This window comes from Podarcis vaucheri (assembly GCF_965113315.1).
Source record: "Podarcis vaucheri genome assembly, chromosome: 4".
Taxonomy (NCBI): domain Eukaryota; kingdom Metazoa; phylum Chordata; class Lepidosauria; order Squamata; family Lacertidae; genus Podarcis; species Podarcis vaucheri.
Genome location: NC_138762.1, coordinates 11937462 through 11958083, shown reverse-complemented (window position 1 = coordinate 11958083; position 20622 = coordinate 11937462). Strand labels below are relative to the sequence as shown.

Sequence of the window (20622 nt, the reverse complement as noted above, 5' to 3'; positions counted from 1 at the left end):
ATTATTATTATTATTATTATTATTATTATTATTATTATTATTAATACCCTGCCCATCTGGCTGGTTTTCCCCAGCCACTCAGCTTGTCTGTTTCATAGGGTGCTTGCAGATTCCTTTCGTTCCTTGCTGGGTGTGGACTGGCAGTAATAAATAAGCAGGCTGTGAATTAGGTGGGGAAGTTAGAACCTTCCAACTTCTAAGGAAAGCTGCTACTCCCGATACTACCTTTGAAGGTGACCTGGAAACTACAACTAATCCAGAAAGCGGCTGCTAGACTGGTGACTGGAAGCGGCTGTAAGACCATATGACACTGGTCCTGAAATACCTGCATTGGCTCTCAGTACATTTCCGGGCATAATTCAAAGTGTTGGTGCTGACCTTGAAAGCCCTAAACGGCCTTGGCTCAGTAGACCTGAAGGAGCGTCTCCACCCCCATCGTTCTACCCGGACACTGAGGTCCAGTGCCGAGGGCCTTCTGCGAGAAGTGAAGCTACAGGGAACCAGCGTCCTTTAAGCATCTCAGGTGCATGTTGCATTGAAACATTGGAAACCTCAGTGGAGCTGCGGCTGTTTTCCGGTGCTGTGGCTGAGTCGTAGCCATGCCAGGAGAATATAGGAGCGGGGCATTCCAAGGGCACTGGGGAGAGCAAAGGCTGTGTGCATTTCCACCTCAGTGGAAAAGTTTGCAGGGCCAAGCTGTAAAACCCGCTCTTCTTTTTTCAACAACAAAATTCTCGCTTTGAGCCATTGACTAGGTAGGACTGCAGACCACACGCTTCTGAAAGCGCTTTCGTAAAGGCCAGGGCATCATCGGCGGCCCTTGTCAGAGAGACCGCTTTGATGCTTCTTGATAGGAGGCGAGTTTTGCTGCCGGTTTTCGTTTTGATTCCGCCGGCTTGGGTCTTATCTCTCTTTCTCTTTCCTTCATCGCTTCTTGGCCTCATCAAGGTAACTTCAAGGCGAAGGCAGGAGCTGATGAGTAGCTGCATCTCCCGCAACAACAATGTCGCCTCTGTGTTTTCCTCGCCTGCTTGAGATCGATTCCTTCCCTTTTTTCCCCAGTTTCACGGTTGTGCCAAAAGGAAGCACAGTTCTAAAGCTCATTAGAGTTCACTGTTCCTAGAAACTCCCCTCGCCAGTGAGGCAAAGAAGAGATGTTTTCATTTATAAACAACCCTTCTTTTTCCAGCCGCTTGTTGAACTCCTTTTTATTTTTAGTATTTAAAAGGAAAACAACCCCAGTCCTTTTTGTAGTCTCTCTCCCCCCCCCCATTTCATACTCAGCCCCAGGCTGCTTTCTAGGCTTTGCCAAATGCTAACTAGCTGTTAAAAATGCCCTCATCAAGACTTAAATGCTCTTCATTTCTCTGGCAAGCAACAAATGGAGGCTTTTAAAAGCGAACAGCCAGAGTTTTTGATGTCTCTATTTGAATTGCAGAATAAACATCTCACTTCATTTATATATATAAATAAAGAGGTTTTTAAAAATGGAAGCATTTTATTATCACTTCATGGCAAGAAAAAAAATCTGTCCTCTCTAAAGCACACATTTGGGATGATTCCAGGGCTGTACACACTAACCCATTCAAAGCACAAAATTGTGGGTTTCTCCCAATGTGGAACTGTTTAGGCCTATCCTTACTATACTATTTGCATTCTAGACTGCCGTCAACGGAGGATGGGTGTAGTTATTTTATTATCCTCTTCATGGGTTATCCTGCACTTGCCCCAGGTGCATAAAGAAAGAAGTGGGGGTTGCAATCTTTATTTTTACTGATATTTTATTAGAATAATTTCATTTATAAAAAGACCAAGTGAGAAAAGATATAAAAAAGTGAGTGAGATTGGAAAAAAGAGGGTAAATGGTTTTACATAACCATATTAATATGTTGTTCTTTAGTCATGTCCGGCTCTTCGTGACCCCATGGACCAGAGAACGGCAGGCACTCCTGTCTTCCACTGCCTCCCGCAGTTTGGTCAAAGTCATGCTGGTAGCTTTGAGAACACTATCCAACCATCTCGTCCTCTGTCGTCCCCTTCTCCTTGTGCCCTCCATCTTTCCCAACATCAGGGTCTTTTCCAGGAAGTCTTCTCTTCTCATGAGGTGGCCAAAGTATTGGAACCTCAGCTTCACAATCTGTCCTTCCAGGGAGCACTCAGGGCTGATTTCCTTCAGAATGGAGAGGTTGGATCTTCTTGCAGTCCATGGGACTCTCAAGAGTCTCCTCCAGCACCATAATTCAAAAGCATCAATTCTTCAGCGATCAGCCTTCTTGATGATCCAGCTCTCACTTCCATACATCACTACTTGGAAAACCATAGCTTGAACTATACAGACCTTTGTCGGCAAGGTGATGTCTCTACTTTTTTAAGATGCTGTCTAGGTTTGTGATCGCTTCTCCCAAGAAGCAGGCATCTCTTAATTTTGTGACTGCTGTCACCATCTTCAGTAATCATGGAACCCAAGCAAGTAACATCTCTCACTGCCTCCATTTCTTCCCCTTCTGTTTGCCAGGAGGTGATGGGACCAGTGGCCATGATCTTAGTTTTTTTGATGTTGAGCTTCAGGCCATATTTTGCCCTCTCCTCTTTCACCCTCATTAAAAGGTTCTTTAATTCCTCCTCACTTTCTGCCATCAAGGTTGTGTCCTCTGCTTATCTGAGGTTGTTGATATTTCTTCTGGCAATCTTAATTCCGGCTTGGGATTCATCCAGCCCAGCCTTTCCCATGATGAATTCTGCATGTAAGTTAAATAAACAGGTACATATGTATATTCTTATTATCCTAAAACACATATAATTGCCAATAACCTAATATATTCTTCGTAAGCTCATTCCAGGTATCATTGTATTCATCCAAAGAAATTTTGTGTCAATAAGCTGTCCATTCATAAGTTGCCAATGTTGCTGTGTTGTCAAGCCATTGATTAAGGAGAATCATTATCTCTGTTCTTCCAGTTCATCAGCATCAGTCTCTCAGCCACCATTAGGGCAGATGGAATCTATTTTCGCTGTCCTGTTGTCAATTTCCATACAAAGTTCAAGAGAATATTCACCTCTGAAAATCTCATTTTTCCCCCCATAGCGTCTTCTTTATATCGTCCAGCAATCTTGGTGGTTTCAGCCTAGGTGTATGCCCACCCGCAGCACCACTGGGCAGGTGTGAATACATTGTTGGGACCCCCTATGTCTGCTTTCATTCGTTGTCAAGATGACACACTGTGGGGGAACGCAGAATCAATCTGCAATGAGTGTTTCTTTTCGGAACGAAACCAGTTTCTCGGGAAGTGCTTTTCAGGGGCAAAGAATACTCCATATGTTAAGTTGTGGGTGAACATATCAGACGACACAGCGATTCTTCAAAACAGCTCTTGTTTATTCACAGGCCAGAACAGAACTAAACTGAAGGATTCAGCCAGCCTGCTTGTATAGAGCTCTACTAGAAGGCAACAGTAACCACTTTCTGTAACTAGCCAATCACTGAACGTCACTTTCAATCCCCTATTTGAGTGAAAACTATCTATAGTATCCCCCTGCTGGCCCAGGGTGAGAACTTCAGTACATAACACCATAGATCTGGATTGTGTGCAGATCAAAAAATAACAACTACCATATTTTTCCATGTATAAGACGCCCCCTATTTTGAGGGGCTCAAATTTAAGAAAATGGGGGGAGATGGCACTTTTTTGCAGAAGACTGCCCAGAGTTGTTGAATTTTTGGGGATTGCTGAAAACTGCTCATGCACCGCAAATTCCACCTCTTGTCTGTCCCATCGCCGGCAGAAGCTCCCAATTGCCCGCCCAATTGCCTCAACAGCAGCCAATCAACACCACCCATTGATGCAGCAACCAATAATATGCACAATGCCCACTGACAGCAGTAGCAAATAATAATAATAATAATAATAATAATAATAATAATAATAATAATAATAAATAAATAAATAAATAAATAAATAAATAAATAATTTATACCCTGTCCTCCCCAGTCAAGACCAGGCTCAGGGCGGCTAACACCAGGTATAAAAACAATTGATTCAAATACAACTTAAAAACAAGATTAAAATACAACATTAAAATGCAGCCTCATTTCAGTAGAAACTCAAACCACAAACTTTTTGGGGGATAAAAATGTCAAATCTTCACCAAGGCCAACTGTCCTCACTATGCACTATCCATGTATAAGACTACCCCCACTTTTAAGCATAATTTTTAGAGAGAAAAACCCTAGTCTTATACACTGAAAAGTATGGTACGGTGGTGCCCCGCAAGACGAATGCCTCGCAAGACGAAAAACTCGCTAGATGAAAGGGTTTTTCGGTTTTGCGTTGCTTCGCTAGACGAATTTCCCTATAGGCTTGCTTCGCAAGACGAAAACGTCTTGCGCTTTTTTCTTAAAGCCGCTTGAAGAGGCGCAGTTGCGACGGACCGTGCTTCGCAAGACGAAAAACATTGCAAGACAAAAAGACTCGCGGAACGAATTATTTTCGTCTTGCGAGGCACCACTGTAGTTTCCATTGATTCTATAACAAAATGCTTCTTGTGTACACTGCTTAAATTAGACTGGTTCTCAGGTTCCGTCCGGTGGTCACTTTCCAGTGTGACCCGGGAACTGAGAAGCTCAGTGAAGGGTTGAGCTGCACAGGTTTCCAACGCCTGGTTCTTGTGTTTACATTGACAGCTTTGACCTGGTGACCAATGGCGGCATCTCCATCATCTTGCACTTTGAGCGGGCGCCTTTCATCACCCAGGAGCACACCCTCTGGCTGCCGTGGGACCGCTTCTTTGTCATGGAGACCATCGTCATGAGGCACGAAGAGAACGACATCCCCAGCTGCGACCTGAGCAACTTCGCCCGGCCCAACCCTGTGGTCTCGCCTTCCCCTCTGACGGCGTTCGCCAGCTCCTGCTCAGAGAGAGGTCCCATCGTCCCGGAGATACAGGTAGGACCACAAGGGGGAGAAAGGGCATTTCTGATCGCAGGTCCAGCTTGTCTGTACTGAGCAGGGAGGTTGTGGTCTCAGAGCCCAGCTCAACGTGGGAAAAACAAGCAAGCCAAACCATAGCTGTCAACCGTCCCTTATTTGGCGGGAAACTCCCTTATCCCAGCGCTGCTGTCCCTTATTGATGATGTCCCTTAAATTTCCCAGGTTTCATGCTCGCCCGGCTAGGGAGGGAAGCAGGCTCGGGGTCCTCCGCGTTGAGAGAGCACGCACACGAGCTGCCGCATCTCCGCTCTCCCTTTTCCCCCTCAGGGGCACGTCTTGAGGTGACAGGTGGCAGCGGGCGGGCAGGCAGCCCCTCTCTTGGGAGACTTCCACTGTGCTGCCATGGGAAGCCAGAGGCGGCAGCGGCGGCTGAGGAGGCGGCCTGAGGGAGGAGGAAGAGGAGGGGATGGGGAGGGACGCAGAAGGACGGCGCTTCATCAGCTGCTGCGGTTCCGCAACCACCTCATGCCAGGCTCGCAGGTGGTGTGGGTGAGAATCTCTCTCCCTCCCTCCCTCTCTCTCAGGCGGGGAAGAGTCGATGGAACTCCTCGCGCCAGGACGATGGCAGCCTCGACGTGCTGCTTAGCATACCCTCCAACCAGTGCAGCATCTTAATGTTGTGATTTCCCCCTCTGCATCCCTTTCATAACACTATTTTTATAAATCATTTGTCCATCCATAGTTCAAATTTTTACTACAAGTGTTCTGTCAATCCTACCAATGTATGTAACTCTTTACAATAGCTTTTCAACTAAATTATAACCTTTCCCCATTCCTTATTGAAGAGGTCCTCTTCCTGGTTTCTAATTCTGCCTGTAAGCTTTGCCGTCTCGACGTCATTCATCAGTTTTGTCTGCCACTCTTCTTTGGTCGGAGTTGGTAGACCCTTAGGATCATCTACTCCAACCCCCTGCAACACACAGTCAGCTGCAGCAAAAGCAGCCTGGCTCCACGAGTGCTGGATTTCTGAATAATCTAAGCAAAATCCCTTATTTTGGCTGCTGATCCCTTATTTCTGAGGCTGCTGCTCCCTTATTTTCAAATCTGTAAGTTGACAGCTATGAGCCAAACGGACGCGTACATACGTTAGAACCAGCATTAACAAAATATCGTGTTGTGATTAAAGCAGCGATAATGCCAGATTTTTAAAAATTAAGACATTAAAAAACCCCAGTTAAAACGAATTTCAGCACACCTACAAGTCAGCTTACAGGCCAGCCAAAGTGTTTTCTAATTATAAATCGCTCTGTCAGAACTGAACTGATATTACCCTTGCTGGTACCTTTCCCAGGAAATCAGAGGCTCACTATGTCAGGTTCCTATTGGAAGACCGGACAAACGCTAGAACATTAGCAGTGGCGAAGTTTTTATCGGTGGTTTCAAGAACCAATGATCCCTATCTTTAAGTCTGAACAAAATGCTTGTTTAACCTGGAGGTAGGCTGTCTGAATTGTGCATTGCTTTGTAACAATTTGTTGCGTCTCTGGACCGTAATAAAGATTTTATATATAATTATAAATGCCTTTGCTTGTGAAAAGGCCAAACTACCATGTTGCATGTACAGTGGCACCTTGGTTCTCAAACTTCATCTGTTCTGGAAGTCTGTTCCAAAACCAAAAGCATTCCCAAACCAAGGCGTGCTTTCCCATAGAAAGTAACGCAAAATGGATTAATCCGTTCTAGACTTTTAGAAACAACACCTAAAACAGCATTCTATATTCAGATAGGTAGCCATGTTGGTCTGATGCAGTAAAAAAAAAAAAAAAAAGTCCAGTAGCACCTTAGAGACCAACTAAGTTTGTTCTGGGTATAAGCTTTCGTGTGCATGCACACTTCTTCAGATACCACTTAAAACAGCAATTTAACACGAGTTTTACTATCTAACGAGACCATTGATCCATAAAATGAAAGCAATAAACAATGTACTGCAGTCACACAATGAATCCATCAGTAGCTGAACTGGGTTCCACACAGTCACAAAAACAAACAAAAAAAGCCACAAAAACGCAAAATAAATCTTAAAAACAGACAGACCTTTGCGTAACACTCAAAACGGAAGTGTGGCACTCAAAACAGAAGCGTAACACTCAAAACGGAGCACGTTCAGCTTCTGAAAAAATGTTCGCAAACTGGAATACTTACTTCTGGGTTTGCAGTGTTTGGGCTCCATGCCGTTTGAGTACCAATGCATTTGAAAACCAAGGCACCACTGTAGTTTATTTTCTGGGCAGGCACTGCTAAATGCAAAGCAGCCACGGATGGCAGACTTGAGAACCAATGTGTTTGGAGGAGGGGCAGGCAAGGGTAACGCTCCCCTTGCCCAAATTTGTCTGTTCAAAATCCTCCTCCTCAGCTGCAATTTTCTCCCAAGAGGGGAAAAAGATACAGAGGGACAATGCCCTTTCCTTAAACGACAGAAAACCAACTGGGGAGAATCTTTAATAGACCAATGCCTTCAAAGAGAGGGTTAAACAGCCACTCGCATAGCATTCCTTCCCCCTGTTCAACCTGATACAACTTTTTTAATCTGAAGAAGTGTGCATGCACACGAAAGCTCATACCAATAACAAACTTAGTTGGTCTCTAAGGTGCTACCGGAAGGAATATTTTTGTTTGTTTGCTTCAACTTTTTAAATGTTTGGCATCTAAAAAGGGGCAGGATTTTAGCATTTGGGAGAGTTGTGTCCATGCTTTGCATTCAGAAGGTCTTATTTCCAATCCCTGATATCCTTGCATAAGGTTTTGAAAGATTCCTGCCTGAAAAATGGAGAGCTGCTGCCAGAGAGTAGACAGAATTGGGCTAGATGCACCAGCGGTTTTGACTCATAAAAAAACCAGCTTCCTGTGTTACTCATGCAAAGTACGCATGGCCTTTCCCCTCCTTATACAAATACACACACACACTTCTCTCTGCACAAATGCTTACTTCCCCTCTGGGTCTCGGACTAATTTGCATAGGCATTTGCATATTTTTGATATTTAAAGCTTGCTGCTCCCGTTGCCGTTATTTGTTTCTGCCCGCATCTGATCGACTGGCAGGGAAACGCCGGTTAACAACAGTCACCAGCGGAGACAATCTGCAATTGTCTCTGCTGGGGAGAAGGGGGGGGGAACCCCTCACTCCCTGAGCTATGTTATTTACAATTCGATGGGAGGGAAGGAAAGGGACTCGGAAATTATCACTCGAAGGTTTTGCAGCATGCAGAGAGGGGGAATAAAGCAGGCAAAAGGAATCCAGATTATCTGGCATCTGGCATCTTGCATTGCCTCTCCTACCCAGCAGCCACTGGGTGAAAGGAGCAATGGGGTGAGATTTTTCAGAAACAGAGGGAGATCCCAGTGTGAAACCTACCTGGCTTGTGGGTTGAGAATGCTGATTTATAAGAAGCCTATCCCTTGGGAAGGGACGCGGGTGGCACTGTGGGTTAAACCACAGAGCCTAGGACTTGCCAATCAGAAGGTTGGCGGTTCGAATCCCTGTGACGGGGTGAGCTCCCATTGCTCGGTCCCTGCTCCTGCCCACCTAGCAGTTCGAAAGCACATCAAAGTGCAAATAGATAATCTGATCAGCAAGCCCAAGAGGCTGAGTGCTTTAGACCACTGTGCCACCCATATCAGTGCCTGGCAGAGGTAGATTTAGGGGGGTTGCCTTCACTGGGCACCAAACCGATAGGGGGATGCTGCAGCAATGATGAACAATGGAAGGCCAGAGGCAAAGGGGGCACCGAATTTTGTCACTGCATAGGGCACCACAGAAATGTTAAAGCCCAAAGTCTGCCACGGCACCTGAAGACAGGCAGTCAAGATTGTGTATCCACAGCGGCGACCAGAGGAGGAATGACCGCACCATGTGTGTTCCAAAGTGCTGCCATTTTGGAATTCCTTGCATCGTTTTGCACCAAAGCCTTTCGCTGCTCTTTGCTTTCTCCCACCTTTGGTACGAGACACAGCGGTCGGGCAAGGAAGATGGGCCACAGCAGAGCGAAGCAATAATTTAATAACACAGCATCGGGGCAAGATGTTGCAAACAACGCTTTCTCTCCATGCGAAGACAGATTGCATTAAAGGGCCACTTCCCCTTCCTCGGCTTGTAACTGGCTGCGTTGGATTCCAGCATGCCTGGCAGATAAGCTTGTAAAATAAGTTTAAAAAATAAAAAAAGACAAGTCCCCAGCTTTTCCCATTTCTGTTGTTTCTTCGAGCTCATACCCAGCAAGCTTTGTAAATTGAAAAGGCTGCATTCGGGGAAAGTAAATATGTATGAGATCAAGGAAACGGCACTATTAACCTTCCAGGTTTATCAGTTTGTCGAGAGATGCAAAAAAAGCTCCGGGCTTATAAATTATCACTTCGGGGAAATATTTTGGGTCCTTGCTAGTAGCTCAAAGCAACCCTTTTCTTAATTATTTATTTATTTTCGCAATTTAAAGTGGCTTGGGGGACAGATTTAAAATTAACATTAAAAAAAACAACAACTGGTAGTATTTGCCTAATCAAAGAAATCTCCGTTGATAAAATATATGAGATTTAAGTGGACTAATCAATGAATTGCTTAAGTTTACATGAATCTAAATGCATGAAAAAACAATAGCTGAAAATGGGGGGAAAGACATTGTTTCATTTCTTAGTTACAGATAGGTAGCCGTGTTGGTCTGCCATAGTCAAAATAAAAAAATTCCTTCCAGTAGCACCTTAAAGACCAACTAAGTTAGTTCTTGGTATGAGCTTTCGTGTGCATGCACACTTCTTCAGATACACTGAAACAGAAGTTGCCAGATCCAGAGAAGGTGGGGAGGGGTATTACTCAGAAGGGTGGTGGGAATGGGAGATTGGCAGGTAGCTGAGATGAGCCTGTTGACGACTCTTAACGACTGCAATAGGTCTACAGGAAAAGGCAATTTCTGAAATTCTGAAATATTTCTGTTTTACTACAAAGGAATTTCAGAAATAGACTGGAAAGAGAAGCTGCTGAATTGCAACTCATTACCAAACTTAAAACCATGGAGAGACCTGGTCTGAACAAAGACATTGGATTCTTATCGAATTATACATGACTAAGCCATTTTTCACCTTCTCACCCCTTGCCTTTTCCTGTAGACCTATTGCAGTCGTTAAGAGTCGTCAACAGGCTCATCTCAGCTATCTGCCAATCTCCCATTCCCACCACCCTTCTGAGTAATACCCCTCCCCACCTTCTCACTGGCAACTTCTGTTTCAGTGTATCTGAAGAAGTGTGCATGCACATGAAAGCTCATACCAAGAACTAACTTAGTTGGTCTTTAAGGTGCTACTGGAAGGAATTTTTGTATTTCATTTCTTAGTTATGCATATGTGTCACACAGCCAGCACTATGTTAGAAAAGGCATTTTCTATCAACTGTAATGCTGTGTGAAGCATCCATTATTCCTGAGTCACCAATGATTGCCTAACGTTTTGCAGTGTATCCTCTCCCACACACACACACATAATCTAAGACCCTGCATTGGAAACGTGCACCAGAGATAGCCAACATGGTCCCCTCCTGATGTGATTGGACTACAACATCCATCAGCCCAGACCGTTGGCCACACTGACTAGGGATGATGGGAGTTAGAAGTCCCAGTACCATTTGGAGATCACTGCATTGGCTACCCTGTCTGCTTTCTGATCAAATGGAAATGCTGCAATCCTTTTCATTGGCATCCATCAGTCCCGAGAGGCAACGGAGTGTGCCTCGGGAGGTGAAGTTAAACTGCTGTGTTAGTGGTACCAACGTGATATAACACCCCAGAGGACAGGATCACACTTCAAAACGACCTTAACAGATTAGAGAACTGGGCAAAAACAAACAAGATGAATTTTAACAGGGAGAAATGTAAAGTATTGCACTTGGGCAAAAAAAATGAGAGGCACAAATACAAGATGGGGGACACCTGGCTTGAGAGCAGTACATGTGAAAAGGATCTAGGAGTCTTGGTTGACCACAAACTTGACATGAGCCAACAGTGTGACGTGGCAGCTAAAAAAGCCAATGCAATTCTGGGCTGCATCAATAGGAGTATAGCATCTAGATCAAGGGAAGTAATAGTGCCACTGTATTCTGCTCTGGTCAGACCACACCTGGAGTACTGTGTCCAGTTCTGGGCACCACAGTTCAAGAAGGACACTGACGAACTGGAACGTGTCCAGAGGAGGGCAACCAAAATGGTCAAAGGCCTGGAAACGATGCCTTATGAGGAACGGCTAAGGGAGCTGGGCATGTTTAGCCTGGAGAAGAGGAGGTTAAGGGGTGATATGATAGCCATGTTCAAATATATAAAAGGATGTCACATAGAGGAGGGAGAAAGGTTGTTTTCTGCTGCCCCAGAGAAGCGGACACTGAGCAATGGATCCAAACTACAAGAAAGAAGATTCCACCTAAGCATTAGGAAGAACTTCCTGACAGTAAGAGCTGTTCGACAGTGGAATTTGCTGCCAAGGAGTGTGGTGGAGTCTCCTACTTTGGAGGTCTTTAAGCAGAGGCTTGACAACCATATGTCAGAAGTGCTCTGATGGTGTTTCCTGCTTGGCAGGGGGTTGGACTCGATGGCCCTTGTGGTCTCTTCCAACTCTATGATTCTATGATTCTATGATATGATTCTATGATTCTATGATATCCCTGGAGTGTTATTGAGGTCCTGGGCTGCTCAGATGACAAGACACACACACCCTCGGCCCCGTTGATGTGGTCCAAAGGAAAGCTGAGCAAGACGTTTGGCACCAGTTTGGCTGCAGGAGTTGCCGGAAGGAAGCATACAAGGCGCTGTTGAACTGCCTTAGGGCCTCCACTCCAGATTTTTGTAGATTTATCCTGCTGTCTTTGTCCATGGAGTTATCTTGGCAGGGATACTGGAGTGGCTTCCAGGTGGAACACGTTTGGTCAAAACTCTCCACTATGACCTGTCCATCTTGGGTGGCCCTGCACGGCATAGCTCATAGCTTCTCTGAGTTATTCAAGCCCCTTCGCCACGGCAAGGCAGTGATCCATGAAGGAGGATCTTTGCCAACAAAGATCTGCCAACAAAGGTCCGTATAGTTAAACCTATGGTTTTCCCAGTAGTGATGTATGGAAGTGAGAGCTGGACCATAAAGAAGGCTGATCGCCGAGGAATTGCTGCTTTTGAATTATGGTGCTGGAGGAGGCTCTTGAGAGTCCCATGGACTGCAAGAAGATCAAACCTCTCCATTCTGAAGGAAATCAGCCCTGAGTGCTCACTGGAAGGACAGGTCCTGAAGCTGAGGCTCCAATACTTTGGCCACCTCATGAGAAGAGAAGACTCCCTGGGAAAAGACCCTGATGCTGGGAAAGATGGAGGGCACAAGGAGAAGGGGACGACAGAGGACAAGATGGTTGGACAGTGTTCTCGAAGCTACCAGCATGAGTTTGACCAAACTGCGGGAGGCAGTAGAAGACAGGAGTACCTGGTGTGCTCTGGTCTATGGGGTCACGAAGAGTCGGACACAACTAAATGACTAAACAACAATTCCTTATGCTCCTGAACCACATTCCGGGGAAGACCATTCCACTGGCAAACAGCTCTTACTGTCATAAAGTCCTTCCTGGTGTTCGTTTTGGATCTCCTTTCTTGTAGCTTGAAGTCACCGGTTCACGTCCTACCCTCCAGAGCAGGAGAAAACAAGCTCACCTTGCAGAAGGAGCATTGTCTTCAAGAAATCTCAAAGCCTTGAACGAACGAAAACAAATGCTTCTGGATCTTCAGGTTACTGGAACAAAATTCCCCGCTGATCACAGGGACGCTGTTAGACCTGTTGTGTGTGTTCATGCAAATAAAGACATCTGTTATGATTCATGGTGTCATGATGGTTTTATATATATATAGATAATTGTAATTTTTGCAATTGTGTGTTTTTAAAACCTTTATGTTGTCTTTTAAATTGTTGCAACCCTTTGTGGGACCTTAGAGTGAAGAGCATGTTGATAATAATGATATCACAGTTTTGTTTATACCAACTAAGAAGTCCTGCTGAGTTCAAGGTATGGATGGATAAGATTGCAGCCTGAGAATGATGAGCATTTCTTAGCTTCGAAAAACAAGCTTATAAATTATTTTTACTTATCGGTATGTCTTATCGTGGGTGTATAAAACCAGAGTTCTATCCGTGAAATCAGTTTTCTTTCTTCTTCTTTTTAAGAAACGCACATAAACATCTCATAAATCGCAGCTCTGTACCTGCTTGGTATGTGATATAATAACACACTTTGGTGTGATGCTTTTTTCCAGGCCTTGCAAGAAGAGATTAAAATCTCGGGCAGCAAAATCAAGCTGAGCTACCTGAGCAGCCGTACGCCCGGCTACAAATCGGTCCTGAGGATCAGCTTGACCCATCCTACCATCCCGTTCAACCTCATGAAAGTCCATCTCATGGTAGCCGTAGAGGGACGCCTGTTCAGGAAGTGGTTTGCTGCTGCACCGGATCTCTCCTACTACTTCATCTGGGACAAGACTGACGTCTACAACCAGAAGGTGTATGGGTTATCGGAGGCCTTTGGTAAGAGCTTGCTCTCCATCCCGTATCACATTAGCTTGCCCATCCATTCAATTGGCCGATGCCCTTTTGCACCTCCCACCACCATCTGGCAGACAGGAACACGCTAGAGCAGGCATAGGCAAACTCAGCCTCCAGATGTTTTGGGACTACAACTCCCATCACCCCTAACAGGGCCAGTGGTCAGGGATAATGGGAATTGTAGTCCCAAAACATCTGGAGGGCCGAATTTGCCCATGCCTGCACTAGAGGGCTTTTGCCATCGCTGCTCCTGAACTGTGGAATTCCTTGCCCCAGGACATCCACCCGGCTCCCACCTTCTCGATTTCTTGGCACTTCTAAATACCGTTTTATGGTTTGCATGCCTTCGGCCCAGCTCATAACTCATTATTATTATTACCGTATTTTTTGCTCTATAAGACTCACTTTTTCCCTCCTAAAAAGTAAGGGGAAATGTGTGTGCGTCTTATGGAGCGAATGCAGGCTGCGCAGCTATCCCAGAAGCCAGAACAGCAAGAGGGATTGCTGCTTTCACTGCGTAGCGACCCTCTTGCTGTTCTGGCTTCTGAGATTCATAAATAAAAATTTCTTGTTTTCCTCCTCCAAAAACTAGGTGCGTCTTGCAGTCTGGTGCGTCTTATAGAGCGAAAAATACGGTATTTTCCCCTGGCTCTTTTGGGTGTATGATTTATTCTTTTCAATCTGCTGCTCCTTGTTCTTCTTTTACGCTTTGCTTGGCTTGGTTTTGGGGAGGACTGATTGCTTTTAAACGTCTGGTGTAAGTCACTTCCAGGGTTTCTGTGATGGCAGGAGGGAAAGGTTGTTATTGATGGTGACAGTCCCGCCCCCATCAAGTTGGAGAACGGGAGTGGGCTGGAGAATCTTAGTTGCTTCCTCCCTTCCAAGTGGAAAAGCTGAGCCAGCCCACATCCACGACTTAAGCAATTACCATGGGCAGAGCAAGGAGTATTGCTCAGCCTGGGTTTTTTTACCATTTGCTGGGAACTGCAGGTAGGGAGCATGTGGCTGGCCACTGTGATAACAAGATACCGGGCTAGATCTGCCTTGGGCCTGATCCTGCAACCTTCTGTTGCCCCCAGACAAACATCAGCCTCCAGGCCCTGAGAGAGAGAGAGAGTAAGGAGCTTTCCCTCACTCGCTGCTCACCTGCTTAATCTACCGTATTTTTTGCTCTATAAGGCTCACTTTTTCCCTCCTAAAAAGTAAAGGGAAATGTGTCTGCGTTTTATGGAGCAAATGCAGGCTGCGCAGCTATCCCAGAAGCCAGAACAGCAAGAGGGATCGCTGCTTTCACTGCGCAGTGATCCCTCTTGCTGTTCTGGCTTCTGAGATTCAGAATATTTTTTTTCTTGTTTTCCTCCTCCAAAAACTAGGTGCGTCTTGTGGTGGTCTGGTGCGTCTTATAGAGTGAAAAATACGGTACATGTGGATTGTCCTAAAACACAGCATGTTCTCTTTCTGCGTTTAGTTCTTTCTCCTCCCGTCCTGCATCAGTGGACATCTCTGCCCACTAAAGCAGAAAAAAGTGCAAAATGCAAATCGAAGACCTTGAGCGTTCCGTGTCTAATAAACACGTCCCTGATCCGGCCGTTTTAAAATCATTAGCGCATTTGTTCAACACCTATTACTACGCTGACCTTTTTTATAATGCTCCGTAGCCTTTAAAAAGGGATGCTCTGCATGGATGTGACGATGTTTTAAATAAGTATCTGCTGTAGCCTGCAGAAATCCCCTTCTCGCCAACCCGGCCACCCAATTAGAAACCTCCGTTCTGTGCTGAGTGTGCACTTCTAAGGCCATTAAGCTGCGGGTCTCCATTTCTCTCTGTCTCTCCCTCCTAGTTTCGGTGGGCTATGAATACGAATCGTGTCCAGACCTGATCCTGTGGGAGAAGCGAACGGCGGTGCTTCAAGGTTACGAGATCGATGCTTCCAAACTTGGAGGGTGGTCTCTGGACAAGCACCACGCCCTCAACATCCAAAGCGGTGCGTCGGGTCTTCTCGGCCCCAGTTTCCTCCTCCCCGCACCGCCCCAACTTGCAAATAATAAAAATAGCACAGGGGTTGACACAGTTGCACGGCAAGCGGTAGCTTGATCGCCATTAATAATTCAGCCCAAACGAGAGAGGGGGGCGCACACCACAAAGTGTGCGCGCACACATACATTGCTAACAAATTATTTATTGCAACCTACATATGGTGCCAACCTCTTTGGGTGTGCATGCGGGGAGCAACTGGCCTCTGCAAATCCCTTGCAAGCGTTTTCCTTCTGGCAGAGATTGCCCTGAGTGCCACCGACCTTCTAGAGCAAGCGTTTGAATTCCGGTGCGTCTGGGATGAGCAGAGGAAATCCAGGCACACAGAATGGGGGTGACCAGCCTAGATTTCCCTGGATTTCCTCTGCTCACAACACACAGGTGCGTCCTTTAGAGGAACTGCATTGCAAAGAAGCCTGAGCAGGACTAGAGGGTGGTAAATCACAGGGGGACATCAAGGGACCTGTCCTGGGAGATCTAGCAGAGCAGGTGTTTCCTGCGTGGCTGGTGGCTCACTAACACATAACTAAAAAGAGGTAAAGGGACCCCTGAACATTAGGTCCAGTCGTGGATGACTCTGGGGTTGCGGCGCTCATCTCGCTTTATTGGCCAAGGGAGCTGGCATACAGCTTCCGGGTCATGTGACCAGCATGACCAAGCCGCTTCTTTTTTTAAAAAAAAAAAGATTTTTATTGGTTTTACAACTTTTTTATAACAAACAAACATATAAACAAAACATACAAAACATGCAATATTTCCAAACGTATTTTCATAAACTTCTTTTCTCGGACTTCCCCATACCTCCCCTTTCTGCATCCCTATGTCCATGATGACCAAGCCGCTTCTGGCAAACCAGAGCAGCACACGGAAACACTGTTTACCTTCCCACCGGAGCGGTACCTACTCATCTACTTGCACTTTGATGTGCTTTCGAACTGCTAGGTTGGCAGGAGCAGGGACCGAGCAACGGGAGCTCACCCCGTCACGGGGATTCGAACCGCCGACCTTCTGATTGGCAAGCCCTAGGCCCTGTGGTTTAACCCACAGCGCCACCCGCATCCCAACACATAACTAGAGTGGGCAGGCCAATAGAGTCCTCTGACCTTGACAGGGGAGCAGAAGGTACTAAAAATGAGATTTTTGAAGGATCACCCATGATATCATGTTTCCTTTTGACTTGGTCAAAATTGGTCGTGTTTTTTAAAGATGTTTAATGAAAAAGTACTACTATTACAGTTGTACCTTGATTTTTGAACAGCCTAGTTCTCAAACGTTTTGGCTCCCAAACGCCACAAACCTAGAAATGACTGTTCCAGTTTGTGAACTATTTTTGGAAGCCAAACATCCAATGGGGCTTCCGTGGCTTCTGATTGGCTGCAGGAGCTTCCTGCAGCCAATCAGAAGCCGCGCTTTGGTTTTGGAAGTCGAACAGACTTCCAGAACGGATTCTGTACAACTTCCAAGGTACAACTGTATTAGTAGTAGTAGTAGTAGTAGTAGTAGTAGTAGTAGTAGTAGTATACCACCCTTCATCTGAAGATTTCAGAGCGGTTCACAACATAAAAACACAAATAAAAATAAGAACAAAACCAAAGCAAACTAATAATGCCTCCCTCCATCCCACAAGCATATTTAAAAGGACATAGAGTGTTAATCAGGGATGCAACCCCAGAGTCGCCCGCGACTGGACCTAAAGGTCAGGGGTCCCTTTACCTTAGAGTGTTAATCAGCCAAAGGAATGCTTTTGCCTGGTGCCTAAAGGTGTATAATGAAGGTGCCAGGTGAGCCTCCCTGGGGAAAGCATTCCACAAACGGGGAGCCACCACAAAAAAGACCCTGTTCTCATGTTGCCACCCTCCGGACATCTCGTGGAGACGGCATACGAAAATTAGTCCCTATCTTGCTCTGAGGCTTGGTATAGGAAGCAAGGAAGCTGAAGGGGTAACAGGGTTTAGTGAGCAGGAAGAGGCTGTGGCAGAGAGCAGTCAAGAAGCAGAAGCTGAAACAGGAGCGGAGACAGGTGCATCGGCATAGTCTCAGATTGTTTGCCCAGGAGAGAAGGAGATTTAGGCAGTCATTGGGGACCTTCAGCCTCCACATCTGTGACCCCTGAGCAGTTCCTGTTTGTTCCAGCAAAGAGTTAACTTCACTTACACTGTGTGATTTATTGCTGGCTGGCTTCCCGACAGCTACCCTGGCTGCAGCCTCCAAACCCCTCGCAGCAGAGTCACCCCCTCTGTTTTGCTTTCTGTTCTTCTCCAGGTATCCTGCACAAAGGAAACGGGGAGAACCAGTTCATCTCCCAGCAGCCACCTGTCATAGGGAGCATCATGGGGAACGGCCGCAGGAGGAGCATCTCCTGCCCCAGTTGCAATGGCCTTGCCGATGGGAACAAGCTTCTGGCTCCTGTTGCCTTGACTTGCGGCTCGGACGGAAGCCTTTATGTTGGGGACTTCAACTACATCCGTAGAATCTTCCCCTCTGGAAACGTCACCAACGTACTGGAATTAAGGTTAGGAGGGGATAGATCTGTCTACTTCTGTGTCTCTTTTGAATTTGTGCATCCATTATATAATAATAATAATAATAATAATTTATTATTTATACCCCACCCATCTGGCTGGGCTTCCCCAGCCACGCTGGGCGGCTTCCAACAAAATATTAAAATACCATAATGCATCAAACATTAAAAGTTTCCCTAAACAGGGCTGCCTTCAGATGTCTTCTAAAAGTCTGGTAGTTGTTCTTCTCTTTGACATCTGGTGGGAGGGCATTCCACAGGACGGGCGCCACTACCGAGAAGGCCCTCTGTCTGGTTCCCTGTAACTTGCCTTCTCGCAGTGAGGGAACTCCCAGAAGGCCCTCGGCACTGGACCTCAGTGTCCGGGCAGAACGATGGGGGTGGAGACGCTCCTTAGATATACTGGACTGAGGCCGTTTAGGCAGCAACACTTTGAATTGTGCTTGGAAACGTACTGGGTCCATTTCATCTAATTTTTATGCTAAACTGTGATTTTCCTTTTAAGTAACCCACACAAAAACCCATGTTTTAAATTCATATTTTCTCTCTCGAAATGTGCATTTCTAAACGTATTTTATCCTAAAATCCAGAGAAGTGCAGAATCCGAGAGACTGTGACAACACCGCCTGCACATTCAAAATCTGCAAAGAGCCAGTTCCACAAGCCCCCCCAGTTCTGATAGCCAGCTTGAACTCCGACTATTATGGGATCCAGTAGCTAAGTGAGAGCAAAACTTTGCAATGAAAGGATGGACAGGGCAAATGGGGCACAGAGAAGGCTTTGCCTAAGAAGCCGAACATCTCCTTGGCGGCGCTTCTGCTGCCCATGCTGCAAAATTAATATGCAGCCCCAAGGAAATATCTAATATTGGAAGGGTAGCAGGGTAATGGGAACATTAGAGAGTCATTCATAAGTAGGACAGCGAGTTAGCTGTGATTTATAGGTCCCAAACCTTCCTGAAGCTGCCTTCTTCTTCTTGGCCGTCCTACCAACTCCCTGCAGAACAGGAACAAGTTGGAAGGGACAGTGCAAGCCAATGGAGAGCTCTGCAGATAAGGGCAGTAAGTTCATAGAAGCGGGCAGGAAGCCGCTTTAGGGATTTGAGGGTGGGCTTTCTGCCCTCAGAAATAATGGAAAGGTGACCTGCCATTGGAAGGAATTCTCCCCCTGTGTGCTTCCCCTGTGTCCATATTAGTGGAATGGCAACAGCTCTGAGAAGCTGCCAGAAAGATCTGTCCTTGACTCCCGCGACTGTCTCGAAAACACAAGCAAGGACTCTGACCGTAGAGGGTTGGGTTTTAATATTGTGCAGCAGCAGAATCCGGCAAACAGTTGTGCTTTGCAGAAACTCCTTGCACAAGTGTTTGTGCAACCTGCCGTTGCGTTCTCTTTGTGCAACAACATCCCAGCAGAGCAAGTCGTACAGTTAAGGTTGCTTTAGCGTAGCACTACGTTGGATGCAACCCATAATGTCCAGACATCTAGAGATTGTGAAAGGGTTCATTCCAAGCCTACCTTCGCTTTGAGTCTGGGGCTTCTAAAGAAATTAGTCTAAACCAGACAGGAGCCTACTTCCAAATTTCCTTTCCCACTCAAGATCCAAAAATTCTGGAAAGGAAGTGTTGCAGTCTTTTCCCACAGCCCAATTTCAAGCTAATGTTTGCTTCCTTAGTTAGCATTAAAAAAAAAAACGCAGGGATAAAATTGCAGGCACATTAAGTGGTATAAAACCGCTTTGAATATGGTGTTATTAAGCATACGGTGTTCAGGACCTGGGACTCTTAGAAACAAAAAATCTGGACTGAGACTGCTTTGGGTAAAGAGGTTTGCTTTAGGATAGTTTCCTTGCCAATGATTCCATGCAAACTCTTCCATAATTGGGGTGAACTAGCCTATGCTTAGCTCAGAGCGTTCTGGAATTCTGGTTTGGATCAATCCTGGTCTAGACTTTACAAAGCCATTCCTAAATCAGATGAGATCATAGCGGGGAAGAAGGGGTCATGTTCAGTAGGAAAGACATGCTCTACATGCAATAGGTCCCAGCGTCAGTCTCCAGCATCACTCCTTCCAAGTAGGCAGCAAGTGTGAGAAAGACCCTGGGGAGCTGCTGCCAGTCGGAGCAGAGAACACTGGTCTAGGTGGGCAAATAATCTCAATGAATTTAAAGGCAACCTTCTGCCTAGCCCCCAGACCCCCCCCCCAAATCCTTTTCCAGATCCTCAGAACAACTTACTTCCTTGCCTCCAAAGCAGGCATACTCTGGTATGAAAGCAAGACTTCAGCCGTTTCTGTTTCTTTTGTGCTTAAACACCCAAGGATCAAGGAATTATGAAAGACCCACAGACTGGCTGGTCTCAGCTAACGGCCATCCGTGGAAACTGTGGCCTTTTTGGAGGGCGCAAACATTTTTTTAAAACTCTGTGCCTCTTTCAAAGCCCTTTCCCTTGGAGAGGACTGCCATTTCAGTGTGGTTTCTTTGTGGGGGGCCCTGTTTTCCATAGGGCTGTAAAACGGGGTTTCGGAAGAGGTTG

The 20622-nt window shown here is 46.0% G+C and overlaps 1 protein-coding gene across 10 annotated transcripts in view; it reads left to right on the top strand.

Moving 5' to 3' along the window:
• TENM4 (teneurin transmembrane protein 4) overlaps positions 1-20622 on the top strand; it is a 668032-nt gene that overhangs the window by 585184 nt on the left and 62226 nt on the right. For all 10 annotated transcript variants that reach the window (XM_082218946.1, XM_082218945.1, XM_082218951.1 and 7 more), the window contains 4 exons: positions 4682-4943; positions 13250-13517; positions 15377-15520; positions 17833-18082. In XM_082218946.1, coding sequence (XP_082075072.1) covers positions 4682-4943; positions 13250-13517; positions 15377-15520; positions 17833-18082 — 924 coding nt within the window. The remainder of the gene's footprint in view (positions 1-4681; positions 4944-13249; positions 13518-15376; positions 15521-17832; positions 18083-20622) is intronic.